The sequence below is a fragment of the Salvelinus alpinus genome, chromosome 2, assembly GCF_045679555.1.
Source record: "Salvelinus alpinus chromosome 2, SLU_Salpinus.1, whole genome shotgun sequence".
In the NCBI taxonomy this organism is placed as follows: Eukaryota; Metazoa; Chordata; class Actinopteri; order Salmoniformes; family Salmonidae; genus Salvelinus; species Salvelinus alpinus.
The window spans coordinates 118,594,273-118,618,878 of record NC_092087.1 but is presented as its reverse complement, the minus strand read 5'-3'; the positions used below and the strand labels follow the sequence as shown (position 1 = coordinate 118,618,878).

The following is a 24,606-nucleotide window of genomic DNA, read 5'->3' as shown; positions in this document are numbered from 1 at the left end:
ACAGGTAAGACTCTGTTACTACTACTACCCTCTATAACAGGTAAGACTCTGTTACTACTACTACTACTACTCTCTATAACAGGTAAGACTCTGTTACTACTACTACTACTACCCTCTATAACAGGTAAGACTCTGTTACTACTACTACCCTCTATAACAGGTAAGACTCTGTTACTACTACTACTACTACCCTCTATAACAGGTAAGACTCTGTTACTACTACTACTACTACCCTCTATAACAGGTAAGACTCTTTTAGTACTACTACCCTCTATAACAGGTAAGACTCTGTTACTACTACTACCCTCTATAACAGGTAAGACTCTGTTACTACTACGACTCTCTATAACAGGTAAGACTCTGTTACTACTACTACCCTCTATAACAGGTGAGACTCTGTTACTACTACTACCCTCTATAACAGGTAAGACTATGTTACTACTACTACTACTACCCTCTATAACAGGTAAGACTATGTTACTACTACTACCCTCTATAACAGGTAAGACTCTGTTACTACTACTACTACTACTCTCTATAACAGGTGAGACTCTGTTACTACTACTACCCTCTATAACAGGTAAGACTATGTTACTACTACTACTACTACCCTCTATAACAGGTAAGACTCTGTTACTACTACTACCCTCTATAACAGGTAAGACTCTGTTACTACTACTACTACTACCCTCTATAACAGGTAAGACTCTGTTACTACTACTACTACCCTCTATAACAGGTAGGACTCTGTTACTACTACTACCCTCCATAACAGGTAAGACTCTGTTACTACTACGACTCTCTATAACAGGTAAGACTCTGTTACTACTACTACCCTCTATAACAGGTAAGACTATGTTACTACTACTACTACTACCCTCTATAACAGGTAAGACTATGTTACTACTACTACCCTCTATAACAGGTAAGACTCTGTTACTACTACTACTACTACTCTCTATAACAGGTGAGACTCTGTTACTACTACTACCCTCTATAACAGGTAAGACTATGTTACTACTACTACTACTACCCTCTATAACAGGTAAGACTCTGTTACTACTACTACCCTCTATAACAGGTAAGACTCTGTTACTACTACTACTACTACCCTCTATAACAGGTAAGACTCTGTTACTACTACTACTACCCTCTATAACAGGTAGGACTCTGTTACTACTACTACCCTCCATAACAGGTAAGACTCTGTTACTACTACGACTCTCTATAACAGGTAAGACTCTGTTACTACTACTACCACCCTCTATAACAGGTAAGACTCTGTTACTACTACTACCCTCTATAACAGGTAAGACTCTGTTACTACTACTACCCTCTATAACAGGTAAGACTATGTTACTACTACTACCCTCTATAACAGGTAAGACTATGTTACTACTACTACCCTCTATAACAGGTAAGACTCTGTTACTACTACTACTAATACCCTCTATAACAGGTAAGACTCTGTTACTACTACTACTACTACCCTCTATAACAGGTAAGACTCTGTTACTACTACTACCCTTTATAACAGGTAAGACTCTGTTACTACTACTACTACTACCCTCTATAACAGGTAAGACTCTGTTACTACTACTACCCTCTATAACAGGTAAGACTCTGTTACTACTACTACCCTCTATAACAGGTAAGACTCTGTTACTACTACTACTACTACTCTCTATAACAGGTAAGACTCTGTTACTACTACTACTACTACTACCCTCTATAACAGGTAAGACTCTGTTACTACTACTACCCTCTATAACAGGTAAGACTCTGTTACTACTACTACCCTCTATAACAGGTAAGACTCTGTTACTACTACTACTACTACCCTCTATAACAGGTAAGACTATGTTACTACTACTACTACTACCCTCTATAACAGGTAAGACTCTGTTACTACTACTACCCTCTATAACAGGTAAGACTCTGTTACTACTACTACTACCCTCTATAACAGGAAAGACTCTGTTACTACTACTACCCTCTATAACAGGTAAGACTATGTTACTACTACTACTACTACCCTCTATAACAGGTAAGACTCTGTTACTACTACTACCCTCTATAACAGGTAAGACTCTGTTACTACTACTACCCTCTATAACAGGTAAGACTCTGTTACTACTACTACTACCCTCTATAACAGGTAAGACTCTGTTACTACTACTACCCTCTATAACAGGTAAGACTATGTTACTACTACTACTACTACCCTCTATAACAGGTAAGATTATGTTACTACTACTACCCTCTATAACAGGTAAGACTCTGTTACTACTACTACCCTCTATAACAGGTAATACTCTGTTACTACTACTACTCTCTATAACAGGTAAGACTCTGTTACTACTACTACTACCCTCTATAACAGGTAAGACTCTGTTACTACTACTACCCTCCATAACAGGTAAGACTCTGTTACTACTACTACTCTCTATAACAGGTAAGACTCTGTTACTACTACTACTACTCTCTATAACAGGTAAGACTCTGTTACTACTACTACTCTCTATAACAGGTAAGACTCTGTTACTACTACTACTACTACCCTCTATAACAGGTGAGACTCTGTTACTACTACTACTCCCTATAACAGGTAAGACTCTGTTACTACTACTACTACTACTCTCTATAACAGGTAAGACTATGTTACTACTACTACTCTCTATAACAGGTAAGACTCTGTTACTACTACTACTACCCTCTATAACAGGTAAGACTCTGTTACTACTACTACTACTACTACCCTCTATAACAGGTGAGACTCTGCTACTACTACTACCCTCTATAACAGGTAAGACTCTGTTACTACTACTACTACCCTCTATATCAGGAAAGACTCTGTTACTACTACTACCCTCTATAACAGGTAAGACTCTGTTACTACTACTACTACTACCCTCTATAACAGGTAAGACTCTGTTACTACTACTACTACTACCCTCTATAACAGGTAAGTATCTGTTACTACTACTACTACTACTCTCTATAACAGGTAAGACTCTGTTACTACTACTACTCTCTAACAAGTTGACTAATGTGACAGACAGACAGACAGACAGACAGACAGACAGACAGACAGACAGACAGACAGACAGACAGACAGACACAGACAGACAGACAGACAGACAGTTAGTTGCATCTGTACTCGGACCCCTTGACTAATGCTTCTCCATCTGACTCTAGTTCTTGTGAGGCTGATTCTGATTGGAGCGTGGTTCAGCTACTTCCTGTCTGTGGCAGCTACTTCCTGTTGTCTTCCTGATGGATCCCCCGTCGTACAATGAGGCCCCCCACTATCCCCCCGCTCCCACGACCGCCATAGCAACCATCTCCTCCTTTCCTCCCCACCACCCAACACCAACCACACCCCCACCCACCTACGGAGAAGCAGGTAGGTGTGTGTGTGTGTGTGTGTGTGTGTGTGTGTGTGTGTGTGTGTGTGTGTGTGTGTGTGTGTGTGTGTGTGTGTGTGTGTGTGTGTGTGTGTGTGTGTGTGTGTGTATCTTTGTGCGCATGTGCGTGTGCATGCGTGTGTTTGTGTTCTCCTCTCTGATTAGTTGTCTCTGTAGTCACCATGCAGATGGACCCGTTTCCTGTCCTGACTCCGCCCACCAGGCAGTCACTACCCATTCAGGAGCAGACTAGCTTCTTCCTCCACCAATCAACACAAAGTAACTGCCACTATCCACCAATCAGAACCAGAGCCATTTAGAGAGTTGTGAAATATAATTGGTTCTGATCTGATCTCTCTGTCAGTTGTCAACATGGAGACAGTGCAGCAGCATTTCCCGACGGTGTTGATCATCCAACCAGAGGCTGTGGGTCCGCTGGGCGACGCCCCCTGTATGACACAGTGTTCTAACTGTCGTCAGCGGGTCACGACGGTCGTCACCTACAGACCTGGCATGGCTGCTTGGGCCATGTGCGGCCTGCTCACACTCCTGGGGTAACACAGACACAGTCCTGGGGTAACACAGACACAGTCCTGGGGTAACACAGACACAGTCCTGGGGTAACACAGACACAGTCCTGGGGTAACACAGACACAGTCCTGGGGTAACACAGACACAGACACAGTCCTGGGGTAACACAGACACAGTCCTGGGGTAACACAGACACAGTCCTGGGGTAACACAGTCACAGTCCTGGGGTAACACAGACACAGTCCTGGGGTAACACAGACACAGTCCTGGGGTAACACAGACACAGTCCTGGGGTAACACAGACACAGTCCTGGGGTAACACAGACACAGTCCTGGGGTAACACAGACACAGTCACAGTCCTGGGGTAACACAGACACACTCCTGGGGTAACACAGACACAGTCACAGTCCTGGGGTAACACAGACACAGTCACAGTCCTGGGGTAACACAGACACAGTCCTGGGGTAACACTGACACAGTCCTGGGGTAAAACAGACACAGTCACAGTCCTGGGGTAACACAGACACAGTCACAGTCCTGGGGTAACACAGACACAGTCACAGTCCTGGGGTAACACAGACACAGTCCTGGGGTAACACTGACACACTCCTGGGGTAAAACAGACACAGTCACAGTCCTGGGGTAACACAGACACAGTCACAGTCCTGGGGTAACACAGACACAGTCCTGGGGTAACACTGACACACTCCTGGGGTAAAACAGACACAGTCACAGTCCTGGGGTAACACAGACACAGTCCTGGGGTAACACAGACACAGTCACAGTCCTGGGGTAACACTGACACACTCCTGGGGTAACACAGACACAGTCACAGTCCTGGGGTAACACAGACACAGTCCTGGGGTAACACAGACACAGTCCTGGGGTAACACAGACACAGTCACAGTCCTGGGGTAACACAGACACAGTCCTGGGGTAACACAGACACAGTCACAGTCCTGGGGTAACACAGACACAGTCCTGGGGTAACACAGACACAGACACAGTCCTGGGGTAACACAGACACAGTCCTGGGGTAACACAGACACAGTCACACTCCTGGGGTAACACAGACACAGTCACAGTCCTGGGGTAACACAGACACAGACACAGTCCTGGGGTAACACAGACACAGACACAGTCCTGGGGTAACACAGACACAGTCACACTCCTGGGGTAACACAGACACAGTCACAGTCCTGGGGTAACACAGACACAGTCCTGGGGTAACACAGACACAGTCACAGTCCTGGGGTAACACAGACACAGTCACAGTCCTGGGGTAACACAGACACAGACACAGTCCTGGGGTAACACAGACACAGACACAGTCCTGGGGTAACACAGACACAGTCACACTCCTGGGGTAACACAGACACAGTCACAGTCCTGGGGTAACACTGACACACTCCTGGGGTAACACAGACACACTCCTGGGGTAACACTGACACACTCCTGGGGTAACACAGACACAGTCACAGTCCTGGGGTAACACTGACACACTCCTGGGGTAACACAGACACAGTCACAGTCCTGGGGTAACACTGACACACTCCTGGGGTAACACAGACACAGTCACAGTCCTGGGGTAACACTGACACAGTCCTGGGGTAACACTGACACACTCCTGGGGTAACACAGACACAGTCACAGTCCTGGGGTAACACAGACACAGTCCTGGGGTAACACTGACACAGTCCTGGGGTAACACAGACACAGTCACATCATGCATTCGATGTCGCTGACGACAACAATGATATTGGCCCTCTGATGCAACCTTCTGAGTAATAGCAAACGTGTGTATGTGTGTGTGTGTGTGTGTGTGTGTGTGTGTGTGTGTGTGTGTGTGTGTGTGTGTGTGTTGTGTGTGTGTGTGTGTGTGTGTGTGTGTGTGTGTGTGTGTTGTGTGTGTGTGTGTGTGTGTGTGTGTGTGTGTGTGTGTGTGTGTGTGTGATCCCGTTCGAGGTTCCAGGGTTCCAGGATGCTCATCATTCCTGCCCGCTCTGCCACGCCCACCTCCACATACACACCAGGTGACATCATCACTACAAGACGTGACATCATCACTACATGACGTGACATCATCACTACATGACATGATTTGTGTTTGTATTTATTATGGATCCCCATTAGTTCCTGCCAAGGCAGCAGCTACTCTTCCTGGGGTTTATTATGGATCCCCATTAGTTCCTGCCAAGGCATCGGCTACTCTTCCTGGGGTTTATTATGGATCCCCGTTAGTTCCTGCCAAGGCAGTAGCTACTCTTCCTGGTGTTTATTATGGATCCCCATTAGTTCCTGCCAAGGCAGCAGCTACTCTTCCTGGTGTTTATTATGGATCCCCATTAGTTCCTGCCAAGGCAGCAGCTACTCTTCCTGGGGTTTATTATGGATCCCCATTAGTTCCTGCCAAGGCAGCAGCTACTCTTCCTGGGGTTTATTATGGATCCCCATTAGTTCCTGCCAAGGCAGCAGCTACTCTTCCTGGGGTTTATTATGGATCCCCATTAGTTCCTGCCAAGGCAGCAGCTACTCTTCCTGGGGTTTATTATGGATCCCCATTAGTTCTGCCAAGGCAGCAGCTACTCTTCCTGGGGTTTATTATGTTTCCCCATTAGTTCCTGCCAAGACAGCAGCTACTCTTCCTGGGGTTTATTATGGATCCCCATTAGTTCCTGCCAAGGCAGCAGCTACTCTTCCTGGGGTTTATTATGGATCCCCATTAGTTCCTGCCATGGCAGCAGCTACTCTTCCTGGGATTTATTATGGATCCCCATTAGTTCCTGTCAAGGCAGCAGCTACTCTTCCTGGTGTTTATTATGGATCCCCATTAGTTCCTGCCAAGGCAGCAGCTACTCTTCCTGGGGTTTATTATGGATCCCCATTAGTTCTGTCAAGGCAGCAGCTACTCTTCCTGGGGTTTATTATGGATCCCCATTAGTTCCTGCCAAGGCAGCAGCTACTCTTCCTGGGGTTTATTATGGATCCCCATTAGTTCCTGCCAAGGCAGCAGCTACTCTTCCTGGGGTTTATTATGGATCCCCATTAGTTCTGTCAAGGCAGCAGCTACTCTTCCTGGGGTTTATTATGGATCCCCATTAGTTCCTGCCAAGACAGCAGCTACTCTTCCTGGGGTTTATTATGGATCCCCATTAGTTCCTGCCAAGGCAGCAGCTACTCTTCCTGGGGTTTATTATGGATCCCCATTAGTTCCTGCCATGGCAGCAGCTACTCTTCCTGGGGTTTATTATGGATCCCCATTAGTTCCTGTAAAGGCAGCAGCTACTCTTCCTGGTGTTTATTATGGATCCCCATTAGTTCCTGCCAAGGCAGCAGCTACTCTTCCTGGTGTTTATTATGGATCCCCATTAGTTCCTGCCAAGGCAGCAGCTACTCTTCCTGGGGTTTATTATGGATCCCCATTAGTTCCTGTCAAGGCAGCAGCTACTCTTCCTGGGGTTTATTATGGATCCCCATTAGTTCCTGCCAAGGCAGCAGCTACTCTTCCTGGGGTTTATTATGGATCCCCATTAGTTCCTGCCTAGGCAGCAGCTACTCTTCCTGGGGTTTATTATGGATCCCCATTAGTTCCTGCCAAGGCAGCAGCTACTCTTCCTGGGGTTTATTATGGATCCCTGTTAGTTCCTGCCAAGGCAGCAGCTACTCTTCCTGGGGGTTATTATGGATCCCCATTAGTTCCTGCCAAGGCACCAGCTACTCTTCCTGATGTTTATTATGGATCCCCATTAGTTCCTGCCAAGGCAGCAGCTACTCTTCCTGGGGTTTATTATGGATCCCCATTAGTTCCTGTCAAGGCAGCAGCTACTCTTCCTGGGGTTTATTATGGATCCCCATTAGTTCCTGCCAAGGCAGCAGCTACTCTTCCTGGGGTTTATTATGGATCCCCATTAGTTCCTGCCGAGGCAGCAGCTACTCTTCCTGGGGTTTATTATGGATCCCCATTAGTTCCTGCCGAGGCAGCAGTTTCTTTTCCTGGGGTTTATTATGGATCCCCATTAGTTCCTGCCAAGGCAGCAGCTACTCTTCCTGGGGTTTATTATGGATCCCCATTAGTTCCTGCCTAGGCAGCAGCTACTCTTCCTGGGGTTTATTATGGATCCCCATTAGTTCCTGCCAAGGCAGCAGCTACTCTTCCTGGGGTTTATTATGGATCCCTGTTAGTTCCTGCCAAGGCAGCAGCTACTCTTCCTGGGGGTTATTATGGATCCCCATTAGTTCCTGCCAAGGCACCAGCTACTCTTCCTGATGTTTATTATGGATCCCCATTAGTTCCTGCCAAGGCAGCAGCTACTCTTCCTGGGGTTTATTATGGATCCCCATTAGTTCCTGTCAAGGCAGCAGCTACTCTTCCTGGGGTTTATTATGGATCCCCATTAGTTCCTGCCAAGGCAGCAGCTACTCTTCCTGGGGTTTATTATGGATCCCCATTAGTTCCTGCCGAGGCAGCAGCTACTCTTCCTGGGGTTTATTATGGATCCCCATTAGTTCCTGCCGAGGCAGCAGTTTCTTTTCCTGGGGTTTATTATGGATCCCCATTAGTTCCTGCCGAGGCAGCAGCTACTCTTCCTGTATATAGACTTTTTCTCTATTGTGTTATTGACTGTAAGTTTGTTTATTCCATGTGTAACTCTGTGTTGTTGTTTGTGTCGCACTGCTTTGCTTAATCTTGGCCAGGTCGCAGTTGTAAATGAGAACTTGTTCTCAACTGGCCTACCTGGTTAAATAAAGGTGAAATTAAAATTAAAATAAATGTAAGATTGTGAGGAAAGCACTTTTAAAGAATAACCAGCATCTTCTACTGACGAAATGAGGTCAATATCCTTCCAGGATACCCCGGCCAGGTCGATTAGAAAGGCCTGCTCGCTGAAGTGTTTCAGGGAGCGTTTGACAGTGATGAGTGGAGGTCGTTTGACCGCTGACCCATAGCGGATGCAGGCAATGAGGCAGTGATCGCTGAGATCCTGGTTGAAGACAGCAGAGGTGTATTTGGAGGGCAGGTTGGTTAGGATGACATCTATGAGGGTGCCTGTGTTTACGGGTTTGGGGTTGTACCTGGTAGGTTCCTTGATGATTTGTGTGAGATTGAGGGCATCAAGCTTAGATTGTAGGATGGCCGGAGTGTTACCCAGTTTAGGTCACCTAGCAGCACGAGCTCTGAAGATAGATGCAATCAAATCACAAAGGGTTGATAACAAGCTGATTGGTTGGCTTTTTGAGCCAGTAACGGGGCTTTACTATTCTCAGGAATGACTTTTGCTTCCCTTCAGCATTTGTTGCTGGCATGCCATGCCTAAGTTTGCTACATTTACATTTAAGTCATTTAGCAGACGCTCTTATCCAGAGCGACTTACAAATTGGAAAGTTCATACATATTCATCCTGGTCCCCCCGTGGGGAATGAACCCACAACCCTGGCGTTGCAAGCGCCATGCTCTACCAACTGAGCCACACGGGACCACTTGCCATTGAGAGAAATCATTATTGTAGTTGGCTATATATCGGGTTTGTGATGAATGAGCATCTGATTCAATTAATGAGCTGATTGACCTTTTTTCCCTCAATTTAATTGAATCTCCAAAGCTTTTTACCATCATTCTTTACTTCATTTATCTTCTGTTTCATAGTGTAGTTTCTTCTGTTTCATAGTGTAGTTTCTTCTGTTTCATAGTGTAGTTTCTTCTGTTTCATAGTGTAGTTTCTTCTGTTTCATAGTGTAGTTTCTTCTGTTTCATAGTGTAGTTTCTTCTGTTTCATAGTGTAGTTTCTTCTGTTTCATAGTGTAGTTTCTTCTGTTTCATAGTGTAGTTTCTTCTGTTTCATAGTGTAGTTTCTTCTGTTTCATAGTGTAGTTTCTTCTGTTTCATAGTGTAGTTTCTTCTGTTTCATAGTGTAGTTTCTTCTGTTTCATAGTGTAGTTTCTTCTGTTTCATAGTGTAGTTTCTTCTGTTTCATAGTGTAGTTTCTTCTGTTTCATAGTGTAGTTTCTTCTGTTTCATAGTGTAGTTTCTTCTGTTTCATAGTGTAGTTTCTTCTGTTTCATAGTGTAGTTTCTTCTGTTTCATAGTGTAGTTTCTTCTGTTTCATAGTGTAGTTTCTTCTGTTTCATAGTGTAGTTTCTTCTGTTTCATAGTGTAGTTTCTTCTGTTTCATAGTGTAGTTTCTTCTGTTTCATAGTGTAGTTTCTTCTGTTTCATAGTGTAGTTTCTTCTGTTTCATAGTGTAGTTTCTTCTGTTTCATAGTGTAGTTTCTTCTGTTTCATAGTGTAGTTTCTTCTTTTTTATTCAGTTTAGTCGCACGATTTCTCCATTTGCAATATGTTTGCCAATCGGTTGGGCAGCCAGACTTATTTGCCATTCCTTTTGCCTCATCCCTCTCAACCACACCATTTTTCAATTCCTCATCAATCCACGGGGATTTAACAGTTTTAACAGTCCTTTTCTTAATGGGTGTTTATTAGTAACTGGGATAAGATGTTTCATAAATGTGTCAAATGCAGTGTCTGGTTACTCCTCATTACACACCACAGACCAACAGATATTATTTACATCAACAACATAGGAATCACTACAAAACGTATTATATGACCTCTTATGCACTATATTAGGCCCAGTCTTTGGAACTTTGGTATTCAAAGATATGGCTACTATATTGTGATCACTACATCCTATGGATCTGGATACTGCTTTAAAACAACTTTCTGCAGCATTAGTAAAGATGTGATCCATACATGTTAATGATTTCATTCCTGTGCTGTTTGTAACTACACTGGTAGGTTGACTGATAACCTGAACCAGGTTCCAGGCGCTGGTTACAGTTTGAAGCTTTCTCTTGAGTGGGCAGCTTGATAAAAGCCAGTCACTATTTAAATCACCCAGAAAATATACCTCTCTGTTGATATCACATACATTATCAAGCATTTCACACATTATTCAGATACTGACTGTTAACACTTGGTGGTCTATAGCAGCTTCCCACCAGAATGGGCTTTAGATGAGGCAGATGAACCTGTAGCCATATTACTTCAACAGTATTTAACATGAGATCCTCTCTAATCTCTATAGGAATGTGGTTCTGAATATAGACAGCAACACCTCCACCTTTGGCATTTCTGTCTTTTCTGTAATTGTTATAACCTTGTATTGTTACCACTGTATCATGAAAGGTATTATCTAAGTGAGTTTCAGAGATAGAATACGAATGCCATCTGTTACTAGCAAATTATTAATTTCACAAACCTTGTTTCTTAAATCTACATGTTAACGTCTATTTTGAGCACTTTTCTGGGATGCTTGTTTTCATTGTTTTATCCTCACTACAGGATGTGACATCATCACTACATGCCATGACATCATCACTACAGGATGTGACATCATCACTACAGGACGTGACATCATCGCTACAGGACGTGACATCATCACCACAAGAAGAGAAGGACTGGTGACATCAGAAGCCCGAGTCAGAGTGTCCTCTCGGTTAGGGGTCAGAGGTTAGGGGTCAGAGTGTCCTCTCAGGGCTTTAAACCACTGGACTGGAGTAGACTGGGTTAGGGGATAGAGAGGTTACAGAGGTTATGGGTCAGAGGTTAGGGGTCAGAGTGTCCTCTCAGGGCTTTAAACCACTGGACTGGAGTAGACTGGGTTAGGGGATAGAGAGGTTACAGAGGTTAGGGGTCAGAGGTTAGGGGTCAGAGGTTAGGGGTCAGAGTGTCCTCTCAGGGCTTTAAACCACTGGACTGGAGTAGACTGGGTTAGGGGATAGAGAGGTTACAGGGGTTAGGGGTCAGAGGTTAGGGGTCAGAGGTTAGGGGTCAGAGTGTCCTCTCAGGGCTTTAAACCACTGGACTGGAGTAGACTGGGTTAGGGGATAGAGAGGTTACAGAGGTTAGGGGTCAGAGGTTAGGGGTCAGAGGTTAGGGGTCAGAGTGTCCTCTCAGGGCTTTAAACCACTGGACTGGAGTAGACTGGGTTAGGGGATAGAGAGGTTACAGAGGTTAGGGGTCAGAGGTTAGGGGTCAGAGTGTCCTCTCAGGGCTTTAAACCACTGGACTGGAGTAGACTGGGTTAGGGGATAGAGAGGTTACAGGGGTTAGGGGTCAGAGGTTAGGGGTCAGAGGTTAGGGGTCAGAGTGTCCTCTCAGGGCTTTAAACCACTGGACTGGAGTAGACTGGGTTAGGGGATATAGAGGTTACAGAGGTTAGGGGTCAGAGGTTAGGGGTCAGAGTGTCCTCTCAGGGCTTTAAACCACTGGACTGGAGTAGACTGGGTTAGGGGATAGAGAGGTTACAGAGGTTAGGGGTCAGAGGTTAGGGGTCAGAGGTTAGGGGTCAGAGGTTAGGGGTCAGAGGTTAGGGGTCAGAGTGTCCTCTCAGGGCTTTAAACCACTGGACTGGAGTAGACTGGGTTAGGGGATAGAGAGGTTACAGAGGTTAGGGGTCAGAGGTTAGGGGTCAGAGTGTCCTCTCAGGGCTTTAAACCACTGGACTGGAGTAGACTGGGTTAGATGACAGAGAGGTTACAGAGGTTAGGGGTCAGAGGGTTAGGGGTCAGAGGTTAGGGGTCAGAGTGTCCTCTCAGGGCTTTAAACCACTGGACTGGAGTAGACTGGGTTAGGGGATAGAGAGGTTACAGGGGTTAGGGGTCAGAGGTTAGGGGTCAGAGGTTAGGGGTCAGAGTGTCCTCTCAGGGCTTTAAACCACTGGACTGGAGTAGACTGGGTTAGGGGTCAGAGAGGTTACAGGGGTTAGGGGTCAGAGGTTAGGGGTCAGAGTGTCCTCTCAGGGCTTTAAACACCTGGACTGGTGTAGACTGGGTTAGGGGATAGAGAGGTTACAGAGGTTAGGGGTCAGAGGTTAGGGGTCAGAGTGTCCTCTCAGGGCTTTAAACCACTGGACTGGAGTAGACTGGGTTAGGGGATAGAGAGGTTACAGGGGTTAGGGGTCAGAGGTTAGGGGTCAGAGGTTAGGGGTCAGAGTGTCCTCTCAGGGCTTTAAACCACTGGACTGGAGTAGACTGGGTTAGGGGATAGAGAGGTTACAGGGGTTAGGGGTCAGAGGTTAGGGGTCAGAGTGTCCTCTCAGGGCTTTAAACCACTGGACTGGAGTAGACTGGGTTAGGGGATAGAGAGGTTACAGGGGTTAGGGGTCAGAGGTTAGGGGTCAGAGGTTAGGGGTCAGAGTGTCCTCTCAGGGCTTTAAACCACTGGACTGGAGTAGACTGGGTTAGGGGATAGAGAGGTTACAGAGGTTAGGGGTCAGAGGTTAGGGGTCAGAGTGTCCTCTCAGGGCTTTAAACCACTGGACTGGAGTAGACTGGGTTAGGGGATAGAGAGGTTACAGGGGTTAGGGGTCAGAGGTTAGGGGTCAGAGGTTAGGGGTCAGAGTGTCCTCTCAGGGCTTTAAACCACTGGACTGGAGTAGACTGGGTTAGGGGATAGAGAGGTTACATGGGTTAGGGGTCAGAGGTTAGGGGTCAGAGGTTAGGGGTCAGAGTGTCCTCTCAGGGCTTTAAACCACTGGACTGGAGTTGACTGGGTTAGGGGATAGAGAGGTTACAGAGGTTAGGGGTCAGAGGTTAGGGGTCAGAGTGTCCTCTCAGGGCTTTAAACCACTGGACTGGAGTAGACTGGGTTAGGGGATAGAGAGGTCACAGAGGTTAGGGGTCAGAGGTTAGGGGTCAGAGGTTAGGGGTCAGAGTGTCCTCTCAGGGCTTTAAACCACTGGACTGGAGTAGACTGGGTTAGGGGATAGAGAGGTTACAGGGGTTAGAGGTCAGAGGTTAGGGGTCAGAGTGTCCTCTCAGGGCTTTAAACCACTGGACTGGAGTAGACTGGGTTAGGGGTCAGAGAGGTTACAGGGGTTAGGGGTCAGAGGTTAGGGGTCAGAGTGTCCTCTCAGGGCTTTAAACACCTGGACTGGTGTAGACTGGGTTAGGGGATAGAGAGGTTACAGAGGTTAGGGGTCAGAGGTTAGGGGTCAGAGTGTCCTCTCAGGGCTTTAAACCACTGGACTGGAGTAGACTGGGTTAGGGGATAGAGAGGTTACAGGGGTTAGGGGTCAGAGGTTAGGGGTCAGAGGTTAGGGGTCAGAGTGTCCTCTCAGGGCTTTAAACCACTGGACTGGAGTAGACTGGGTTAGGGGATAGAGAGGTTACAGGGGTTAGGGGTCAGAGGTTAGGGGTCAGAGTGTCCTCTCAGGGCTTTAAACCACTGGACTGGAGTAGACTGGGTTAGGGGATAGAGAGGTTACAGGGGTTAGGGGTCAGAGGTTAGGGGTCAGAGGTTAGGGGTCAGAGTGTCCTCTCAGGGCTTTAAACCACTGGACTGGAGTAGACTGGGTTAGGGGATAGAGAGGTTACAGAGGTTAGGGGTCAGAGGTTAGGGGTCAGAGTGTCCTCTCAGGGCTTTAAACCACTGGACTGGAGTAGACTGGGTTAGGGGATAGAGAGGTTACAGGGGTTAGGGGTCAGAGGTTAGGGGTCAGAGGTTAGGGGTCAGAGTGTCCTCTCAGGGCTTTAAACCACTGGACTGGAGTAGACTGGGTTAGGGGATAGAGAGGTTACAGAGGTTAGGGGTCAGAGGTTAGGGGTCAGAGTGTCCTCTCAGGGCTTTAAACCACTGGACTGGAGTAGACTGGGTTAGGGGATAGATAGGTTACAGAGGTTAGGGGTCAGAGGTTAGGGGTCAGAGGTTAGGGGTCAGAGTGTCCTCTCAGGGCTTTAAAACACTGGACTGGAGTAGACTGGGTTAGGGGATAGAGAGGTTACAGAGGTTAGGGGTCAGAGGTTAGGGGTCAGAGGTTAGGGGTCAGAGTGTCCTCTCAGGGCTTTAAACCACTGGACTGGAGTAGACTGGGTTAGGGGATAGAGAGGTTACAGAGGTTAGGGGTCAGAGGTTAGGGGTCAGAGTGTTCTCTCAGGGCTTTAAACCACTGGACTGGAGTAGACTGGGTTAGGGGATAGAGAGGTTACAGGGGTTAGGGGTCAGAGGTTAGGGGTCAGAGGTTAGGGGTCAGAGGTTAGGGGTCAGAGTGTCCTCTCAGGGCTTTAAACCACTGGACTGGAGTAGACTGGGTTAGGGGATAGAGAGGTTACAGAGGTTAGGGGTCAGAGGTTAGGGGTCAGAGTGTCCTCTCAGGGCTTTAAACCACTGGACTGGAGTAGACTAGGTTAGGGGATAGAGAGGTTACAGAGGTTAGGGGTCAGAGGTTAGGGGTCAGAGTGTCCTCTCAGGGCTTTAAACCACTGGACTGGAGTAGACTGGGTTAGGGGATAGAGAGGTTACATGGGTTAGGGGTCAGAGGTTAGGGGTCAGAGGTTAGGGGTCAGAGTGTCCTCTCAGGGCTTTAAACCACTGGACTGGAGTTGAATGGGTTAGGGGATAGAGAGGTTACAGAGGTTAGGGGTCAGAGGTTAGGGGTCAGAGTGTCCTCTCAGGGCTTTAAACCACTGGACTGGAGTAGACTGGGTTAGGGGATAGAGAGGTTACAGAGGTTAGGGGTCAGAGGTTAGGGGTCAGAGGTTAGGGGTCAGAGGTTAGGGGTCAGAGTGTCCTCTCAGGGCTTTAAACCACTGGACTGGAGTAGACTGGGTTAGGGGATAGAGAGGTTACAGAGGTTAGGGGTCAGAGGTTAGGGGTCAGAGTGTCCTCTCAGGGCTTTAAACCACTGGACTGGAGTAGACTAGGTTAGGGGACAGAGAGGTTACAGAGGTTAGGGGTCAGAGGTTAGGGGTCAGAGGTTAGGGGTCAGAGTGTCCTCTCAGGGCTTTAAACCACTGGACTGGAGTAGACTGGGTTAGGGGATAGAGAGGTTACAGGGGTTAGGGGTCAGAGGTTAGGGGTCAGAGGTTAGGGGTCAGAGTGTCCTCTCAGGGCTTTAAACCACTGGACTGGAGTAGACTGGGTTAGGGGATAGAGAGGTTACAGAGGTTAGGGTCAGAGGTTAGGGGTCAGAGTGTCCTCTCAGGGCTTTAAACACCTGGACTGGTGTAGACTGGGTTAGGGGATAGAGAGGTTACAGAGGTCAGGGGTCAGAGGTTAGGGGTCAGAGTGTCCTCTCAGGGCTTTAAACCACTGGACTGGAGTAGACTGGGTTAGGGGATAGAGAGGTTACAGGGGTTAGGGGTCAGAGGTTAGGGGTCAGAGGTTAGGGGTCAGAGTGTCCTCTCAGGGCTTTAAACCACTGGACTGGAGTAGACTGGGTTAGGGGATAGAGAGGTTACAGAGGTTAGGGGTCAGAGGTTAGGGGTCAGAGTGTCCTCTCAGGGCTTTAAACCACTGGACTGGAGTAGACTGGGTTAGGGGATAGAGAGGTTACAGAGGTTAGGGGTCAGAGGTTAGGGGTCAGAGGTTACAGGGGTTAGGGGTCAGAGGTTAGGGGTCAGAGGTTAGGGGTCAGAGTGTCCTCTCAGGGCTTTAAACCACTGGACTGGAGTAGACAGGGTTAGGGGATAGAGAGGTTACAGGGGTTAGGGGTCAGAGGTTAGGGGTCAGAGGTTAGGGGTCAGAGTGTCCTCTCAGGGCTTTAAACCACTGGACTGGAGTAGACTGGGTTAGGGGATAGAGAGGTTACAGAGGTTAGGGGTCAGAGGTTAGGGGTCAGAGTGTCCTCTCAGGGCTTTAAACCACTGGACTGGAGTAGACTGGGTTAGGGGATAGAGAGGTTACAGAGGTTAGGGGTCAGAGGTTAGGGGTCAGAGTGTCCTCTCAGGGCTTTAAACCACTGGACTGGAGTAGACTGGGTTAGGGGATAGAGAGGTTACAGGGGTTAGGGGTCAGAGGTTAGGGGTCAGAGGTTAGGGGTCAGAGTGTCCTCTCAGGGCTTTAAACCACTGGACTGGAGTAGACTGGGTTAGGGGATAGAGAGGTTACAGAGGTTAGGGGTCAGAGGTTAGGGGTCAGAGTGTCCTCTCAGGGCTTTAAACCACTGGACTGGAGTAGACTGGGTTAGGGGATAGAGAGGTTACATAGGTTAGGGGTCAGAGGTTAGGGGTCAGAGTGTCCTCTCAGGGCTTTAAACCACTGGACTGGAGTAGACTGGGTTAGGGGATAGAGAGGTTACAGAGGTTAGGGGTCAGAGGTTAGGGGTCAGAGGTTAGGGGTCAGAGTGTCCTCTCAGGGCTTTAAACCACTGGACTGGAGTAGACTGGGTTAGGGGATAGAGAGGTTACAGAGGTTAGGGGTCAGAGGTTAGGGGTCAGAGGTTAGGGGTCAGAGTGTCCTCTCAGGGCTTTAAACCACTGGACTGGAGTAGACTGGGTTAGGGGATAGAGAGGTTACAGAGGTTAGGGGTCAGAGGTTAGGGGTCAGAGTGTCCTCTCAGGGATTTAAACCACTGGACTGGAGTAGACTGGGTTAGGGGATAGAGAGGTTACAGAGGTTAGGGGTCAGAGGTTAGGGGTCAGAGTGTCCTCTCAGGGCTTTAAACCACTGGACTGGAGTAGACTGGGTTAGGGGATAGAGAGGTTACAGAGGTTAGGGGTCAGAGGTTAGGGGTCAGAGGTTAGGGGTCAGAGTGTCCTCTCAGGGCTTTAAACCACTGGACTGGAGTAGACTAGGTTAGGGGACAGAGAGGTTACAGAGGTTAGGGGTCAGAGGTTAGGGGTCAGAGGTTAGGGGTCAGAGTGTCCTCTCAGGGCTTTAAACCACTGGACTGGAGTAGACTGGGTTAGGGGATAGAGAGGTTACAGAGGTTAGGGGTCAGAGGTTAGGGGTCAGAGTGTCCTCTCAGGGCTTTAAACCACTGGACTGGAGTAGACTGGGTTAGGGGATAGAGAGGTTACAGAGGTTAGGGGTCAGAGGTTAGGGGTTAGGGGTCAGAGGTTAGGGGTCAAAGTGTCCTCTCAGGGCTTTAAACCACTGGACTGGAGTAGACTGGGTTAGGGGATAGAGAGGTTACAGAGGTTAGGGGTCAGAGGTTAGGGGTCAGAGTGTCCTCTCAGGGCTTTAAACCACTGGACTGGAGTAGACTGGGTTAGGGGATAGAGAGGTTACAGAGGTTAGGGGTCAGAGGTTAGGGGTCAGAGTGTCCTCTCAGGGCTTTAAACCACTGGACTGGAGTAGACTGGGTTAGGGGATAGAGAGGTTACAGAGGTTAGGGGTCAGAGGTTAGGGGTCAGAGGTTAGGGGTTAGGGGTCAGAGGTTAGGGGTCAGAGTGTCCTCTCAGGGCTTTAAACCACTGGACTGGAGTAGACTGGGTTAGGGGACAGAGAGTTTACAGAGGTTAGGGGTCAGAGGTTAGGGGTCAGAGTGTCCTCTCAGGGCTTTAAACCACTGGACTGGAGTAGACTGGGTTAGGGGATAGAGAGGTTACAGAGGTTAGGGGTCAGAGGTTAGGGGTCAGAGTGTCCTCTCAGGGCTTTAAACCACTGGACTGGAGTAGACTGGGTTAGGGGATAGAGAGGTTACAGAGGTTAGGGGTCAGAGGTTAGGGGTCAGAGTGTCCTCTCAGGGCTTTAAACCACTGGACTGGAGTAGACTGGGTTAGGGGATAGAGAGGTTACAGGGGTTAGGGGTCAGAGGTTAGGGGTCAGAGGTTAGGGGTCAGAGTGTCCTCTCAGTGCTTTAAACCACTGGACTGGAGTAGACTGGGTTAGGGGATAGAGAGGTTACAGGGGTTAGGGGTCAGAGGTTAGTTAGGGGTCAGAGGTTAGGGGTCAGAGTGTCCTCTCAGGGCTTTAAACCACTGGACTGGAGTAGACTGGGTTAGGGGATAGAGAGGTTACAGAGGTTATGGGTCAGAGGTTAGGGGTCAGAGGTTAGGGGTCAGAGGTTAGGGGTCAGAGTGTCCTCTCAGGGCTTTAAACCACTGGACTGGAGTAGACTGGGTTAGGGGATAGAGAGGTTACATAGGTTAGGGGTCAGAGGTTAGGGGTCAGAGTGTCCTCTCAGGGCTTTAAACCACTGGACTGGAGTAGACTGGGTTAGGGGATAGAGAGGTTACAGATGTTAGGGGTCAGAGGTTAGGGGTCAGAGTGTTCTCTCAGGGCTTTAAACCACTGGACTGGAGTAGACTGGGTTAGGGGATAGAGAGGTTACAGAGGTTAGGGGTCAGAGGTTAGGGGTCAGAGGTTAGGGGTCAGAGTGTCCTCTCAGGGCTTTAAACCACTGGACTGGAGTAGACTGGGTTAGGGGATAGAGAGGTTACAGAGGTTAGGGGTCAGAGGTTAGGGGTCAGAGTGTCCTCTCAGGGCTTTAAACCACTGGACTGGAGTAGACTGGGTTAGGGGATAGAGAGGTTACAGAGGTTAGGGGTCAGAGGTTAGGGCTCAGAGTGTTCTCTCAGGGCTTTAAACCACTGGACTGGAGTAGACTAGGTTAGGGGACAGAGAGGTTACAGAGGTTAGGGGTCAGAGGTTAGGGGTCAGAGGTTAGGGGTCAGAGTGTCCTCTCAGGGCTTTAAACCACTGGACTGGAGTAGACTGGGTTAGGGGATAGAGAGGTTACAGAGGTTAGGGGTCAGAGGTTAGGGGTCAGAGTGTCCTCTCAGGGCTTTAAACCACTGGACTGGAGTAGACTGGGTTAGGGGATAGAGAGGTTACAGAGGTTAGGGGTCAGAGGTTAGGGGTCAGAGTATCCTCTCAGGGCTTTAAACCACTGGACTGGAGTAGACTGGGTTAGGGGATAGAGAGGTTACAGGGGTTAGGGGTCAGAGGTTAGGGGTCAGAGGTTAGGGGTCAGAGTGTCCTCTCAGGGCTTTAAACCACTGGACTGGAGTAGACTGGGTTAGGGGATAGAGAGGTTACAGAGGTTAGGGTCAGAGGTTAGGGGTCAGAGTGTCCTCTCAGGGCTTTAAACCACTGGACTGGAGTAGACTGGGTTAGGGGATAGAGAGGTTACAGAGGTTAGGGGTCAGAGGTTAGGGGTCAGAGTGTCCTCTCAGGGCTTTAAACCACTGGACTGGAGTAGACTGGGTTAGGGGATAGAGAGGTTACAGAGGTTAGGGGTCAGAGGTTAGGGGTCAGAGTGTCCTCTCAGGGCTTTAAACCACTGGACTGGAGTAGACTGGGTTAGGGGATAGAGAGGTTACAGGGGTTAGGGGTCAGAGGTTAGGGGTCAGAGTGTCCTCTCAGGGCTTTAAACCACTGGACTGGAGTAGACTGGGTTAGGGGATAGAGAGGTTACAGAGGTTATGGGTCAGAGGTTAGGGGTCAGAGTGTCCTCTCAGGGCTTTAAACCACTGGACTGGAGTAGACTGGGTTAGGGGATAGAGAGGTTACAGGGGTTAGGGGTCAGAGGTTAGGGGTCAGAGTGTCCTCTCAGGGCTTTAAACCACTGGACTGGAGTAGACTGGGTTAGGGGATAGAGAGGTTACAGAGGTTAGGGGTCAGAGGTTAGGGGTCAGAGGTTAGGGGTCAGAGTGTCCTCTCAGGGCTTTAAACCACTGGACTGGAGTAGACTGGGTTAGGGGATAGAGAGGTTACAGAGGTTAGGGGTCAGAGGTTAGGGGTCAGAGGTTAGGGGTCAGAGTGTCCTCTCAGGGCTTTAAACCACTGGACTGGAGTAGACTGGGTTAGGGGATAGAGAGGTTACAGAGGTTAGGGGTCAGAGGTTAGGGGTCAGAGGTTAGGGGTCAGAGTGTCCTCTCAGGGCTTTAAACCACTGGACTGGAGTAGACTGGGTTAGGGGATAGAGAGGTTACAGAGGTTAGGGGTCAGAGGTTAGGGGTCAGAGTGTCCTCTCAGGGCTTTAAACCACTGGACTGGAGTAGACTGGGTTAGGGGATAGAGAGGTTACAGAGGTTAGGGGTCAGAGGTTAGGGGTCAGAGTGTCCTCTCAGGGCTTTAAACCACTGGACTGGAGTAGACTGGGTTAGGGGATAGAGAGGTTACAGAGGTTAGGGGTCAGAGGTTAGGGGTCAGAGTGTCCTCTCAGGGCTTTAAACCACTGGACTGGAGTAGACTGGGTTAGGGGATAGAGAGGTTACAGAGGTTAGGGGTCAGAGGTTAGGGGTCAGAGGTTAGGGGTCAGAGTGTCCTCTCAGGGCTTTAAACCACTGGACTGGAGTAGACTAGGTTAGGGGATAGAGAGGTTACAGAGGTTAGGGGTCAGAGGTTAGGGGTCAGAGGTTAGGGGTCAGAGTGTCCTCTCAGGGCTTTAAACCACTGGACTGGAGTAGACTGGGTTAGGGGATAGAGAGGTTACAGAAGTTAGGGGTCAGAGGTTAGGGGTCAGAGTGTCCTCTCAGGGCTTTAAACCACTGGACTGGAGTAGACTGGGTTAGGGGATAGAGAGGTTACAGGGGTTAGGGGTCAGAGGTTAGGGGTCAGAGGTTAGGGGTCAGAGTGTCCTCTCAGGGCTTTAAACCACTGGACTGGAGTAGACTGGGTTAGGGGATAGAGAGGTTACAGGGGTTAGGGGTCAGAGGTTAGGGGTCAGAGTGTCCTCTCAGGGCTTTAAACCACTGGACTGGAGTAGACTGGGTTAGGGGATAGAGAGGTTACAGAGGTTAGGGGTCAGAGGTTAGGGGTCAGAGTGTCCTCTCAGGGCTTTAAACCACTGGACTGGAGTAGACTGGGTTAGGGGATAGAGAGGTTACAGAGGTTAGGGGTCAGAGGTTAGGGGTCAGAGTGTCCTCTCAGGGCTTTAAACCACTGGACTGGAGTAGACTGGGTTAGGGGATAGAGAGGTTACAGGGGTTAGGGGTCAGAGGTTAGGGGTCAGAGTGTCCTCTCAGGGCTTTAAACCACTGGACTGGAGTAGACTGGGTTAGGGGATAGAGAGGTTACAGAGGTTATGGGTCAGAGGTTAGGGGTCAGAGTGTCCTCTCAGGGCTTTAAACCACTGGACTGGAGTAGACTGGGTTAGGGGATAGAGAGGTTACAGAGGTTAGGGGTCAGAGGTTAGGGGTCAGAGGTTAGGGGTCAGAGGTTAGGGGTCAGAGTGTCCTCTCAGGGCTTTAAACCACTGGACTGGAGTAGACTGGGTTAGGGGATAGAGAGGTTACAGAGGTTAGGGGTCAGAGGTTAGGGGTCAGAGTGTCCTCTCAGGGCTTTAAACCACTGGACTGGAGTAGACTAGGTTAGGGGATAGAGAGGTTACAGAGGTTATGGGTCAGAGGTTAGGGGTCAGAGTGTCCTCTCAGGGCTTTAAACCACTGGACTGGAGTAGACTGGGTTAGGGGATAGAGAGGTTACAGGGGTTAGGGGTCAGAGGTTAGGGGTCAGAGTGTCCTCTCAGGGCTTTAAACCACTGGACTGGAGTAGACTGGGTTAGGGGATAGAGAGGTTACATGGGTTAGGGGTCAGAGGTTAGGGGTCAGAGGTTAGGGGTCAGAGTGTCCTCTCAGGGCTTTAAACCACTGGACTGGAGTAGACTGGGTTAGGGGATAGAGAGGTTACAGAGGTTAGGGGTCAGAGGTTAGGGGTCAGAGGTTAGGGGTCAGAGGTTAGGGGTCAGAGTGTCCTCTCAGGGCTTTAAACCACTGGACTGGAGTAGACTGGGTTAGGGGATAGAGAGGTTACAGGGGTTAGGGGTCAGAGGTTAGGGGTCAGAGTGTCCTCTCAGGGCTTTAAACCACTGGACTGGAGTAGACTGGGTTAGGGGATAGAGAGGTTACAGAGGTTAGGGGTCAGAGGTTAGGGGTCAGAGTGTCCTCTCAGGGCTTTAAACCACTGGACTGGAGTAGACTGGGTTAGGGGATAGAGAGGTTACAGAGGTTAGGGGTCAGAGGTTAGGGGTCAGAGTGTCCTCTCAGGGCTTTAAACCACTGGACTGGAGTAGACAGGGTTAGGGGATAGAGAGGTTACAGGGGTTAGGGGTCAGAGGTTAGGGGTCAGAGGTTAGGGGTCAGAGTGTCCTCTCAGGGCTTTAAACCACTGGACTGGAGTAGACTGGGTTAGGGGATAGAGAGGTTACAGAGGTTAGGGGTCAGAGGTTAGGGGTCAGAGTGTCCTCTCAGGGCTTTAAACCACTGGACTGGAGTAGACTGGGTTAGGGGATAGAGAGATTACAGAGGTTAGGGGTCAGAGGTTAGGGGTCAGAGTGTCCTCTCAGGGCTTTAAACCACTGGACTGGAGTAGACTGGGTTAGGGGATAGAGAGGTTACAGAGGTTAGGGGTCAGAGGTTAGGGGTCAGAGTGTCCTCTCAGGGCTTTAAACCACTGGACTGGAGTAGACTGGGTTAGGGGATAGAGAGGTTACAGAGGTTAGGGGTCAGAGGTTAGGGGTCAGAGTGTCCTCTCAGGGCTTTAAACCACTGGACTGGAGTAGACTGGGTTAGGGGATAGAGAGGTTACAGAGGTTAGGGGTCAGAGGTTAGGGGTCAGAGGTTAGGGGTCAGAGTGTCCTCTCAGGGCTTTAAACCACTGGACTGGAGTAGACTGGGTTAGGGGATAGAGAGGTTACAGAGGTTAGGGTCAGAGGTTAGGGGTCAGAGTGTCCTCTCAGGGCTTTAAACCACTGGACTGGAGTAGACTGGGTTAGGGGATAGAGAGGTTACAGAGGTTAGGGGTCAGAGGTTAGGGGTCAGAGTGTCCTCTCAGGGCTTTAAACCACTGGACTGGAGTAGACTGGGTTAGGGGACAGAGAGGTTACAGAGGTTAGGGGTCAGAGGTTAGGGGTCAGAGGTTAGGGGTCAGAGTGTCCTCTCAGGGCTTTAAACCACTGGACTGGAGTATACTGGGTTAGGGGATAGAGAGGTTACAGAGGTTAGGGGTCAGAGGTTAGGGGTCAGAGTGTCCTCTCAGGGCTTTAAACCACTGGACTGGAGTAGACTGGGTTAGGGGATAGAGAGGTTACAGGGGTTAGGGGTCAGAGGTTAGGGGTCAGAGGTTAGGGGTCAGAGTGTCCTCTCAGGGCTTTAAACCACTGGACTGGAGTAGACTGGGTTAGGGGATAGAGAGGTTACAGAGGTTAGGGGTCAGAGGTTAGGGGTCAGAGTGTCCTCTCAGGGCTTTAAACCACTGGACTGGAGTAGACTGGGTTAGGGGACAGAGAGGTTACAGAGGTTAGGGGTCAGAGGTTAGGGGTCAGAGTGTCCTCTCAGGGCTTTAAACCACTGGACTGGAGTAGACTGGGTTAGGGGATATAGAGGTTACAGAGGTTAGGGGTCAGAGGTTAGGGGTCAGAGGTTAGGGGTCAGAGTGTCCTCTCAGGGCTTTAAACCACTGGACTGGAGTAGACTGGGTTAGGGGATAGAGAGGTTACAGAGGTTAGGGGTCAGAGGTTAGGGGTCAGAGGTTAGGGGTCAGAGGTTAGGGGTCAGAGGTTAGGGGTCAGAGTGTCCTCTCAGGGCTTTAAACCACTGGATATTAGATAATATACTGTATTAACTGTAACGTATATTAAATAGTATATGAATTATATTGTATGTTATATTTCATATGGTATTATATATGATATATTGTATATTAGATAATATACTGTATTAACTGAATTATATTGTATGTTATATTTCATATGGTATTATATATGATATATTGTATATTAGATAATATACTGTATTAACTGTATTATATTGTATGTTATATTTCATATGGTATTATATATGATATATTGTATATTAGATAATATACTGTATTAACTATATCGTATATTAAATAGTATATGAATTATATTGTATGGTATATTTCATATGGTATTATATATGATATATTGTATATTAGATATATACTGTATTAACTGAATTATATTGTATGTTATATTTCATATG

The 24,606-nt window shown here is 48.4% G+C and overlaps 1 protein-coding gene across 1 annotated transcript; it reads left to right on the top strand.

The window, feature by feature from the left end:
- The first annotated feature begins 3,061 nt into the window (after positions 1-3,061).
- Positions 3,062-6,160, top strand: LOC139542338 (cell death-inducing p53-target protein 1). Its single transcript, XM_071347636.1, has 4 exons — positions 3,062-3,406; positions 3,585-3,686; positions 3,739-3,962; positions 5,731-6,160. The coding sequence occupies exons 1-4, from the start codon at positions 3,277-3,279 to the stop codon at positions 5,974-5,976; spliced, it is 702 nt and encodes a 233-aa protein (XP_071203737.1). The 5' UTR covers positions 3,062-3,276; the 3' UTR covers positions 5,977-6,160.
- Positions 6,161-24,606: the final 18,446 nt, after the last annotated feature.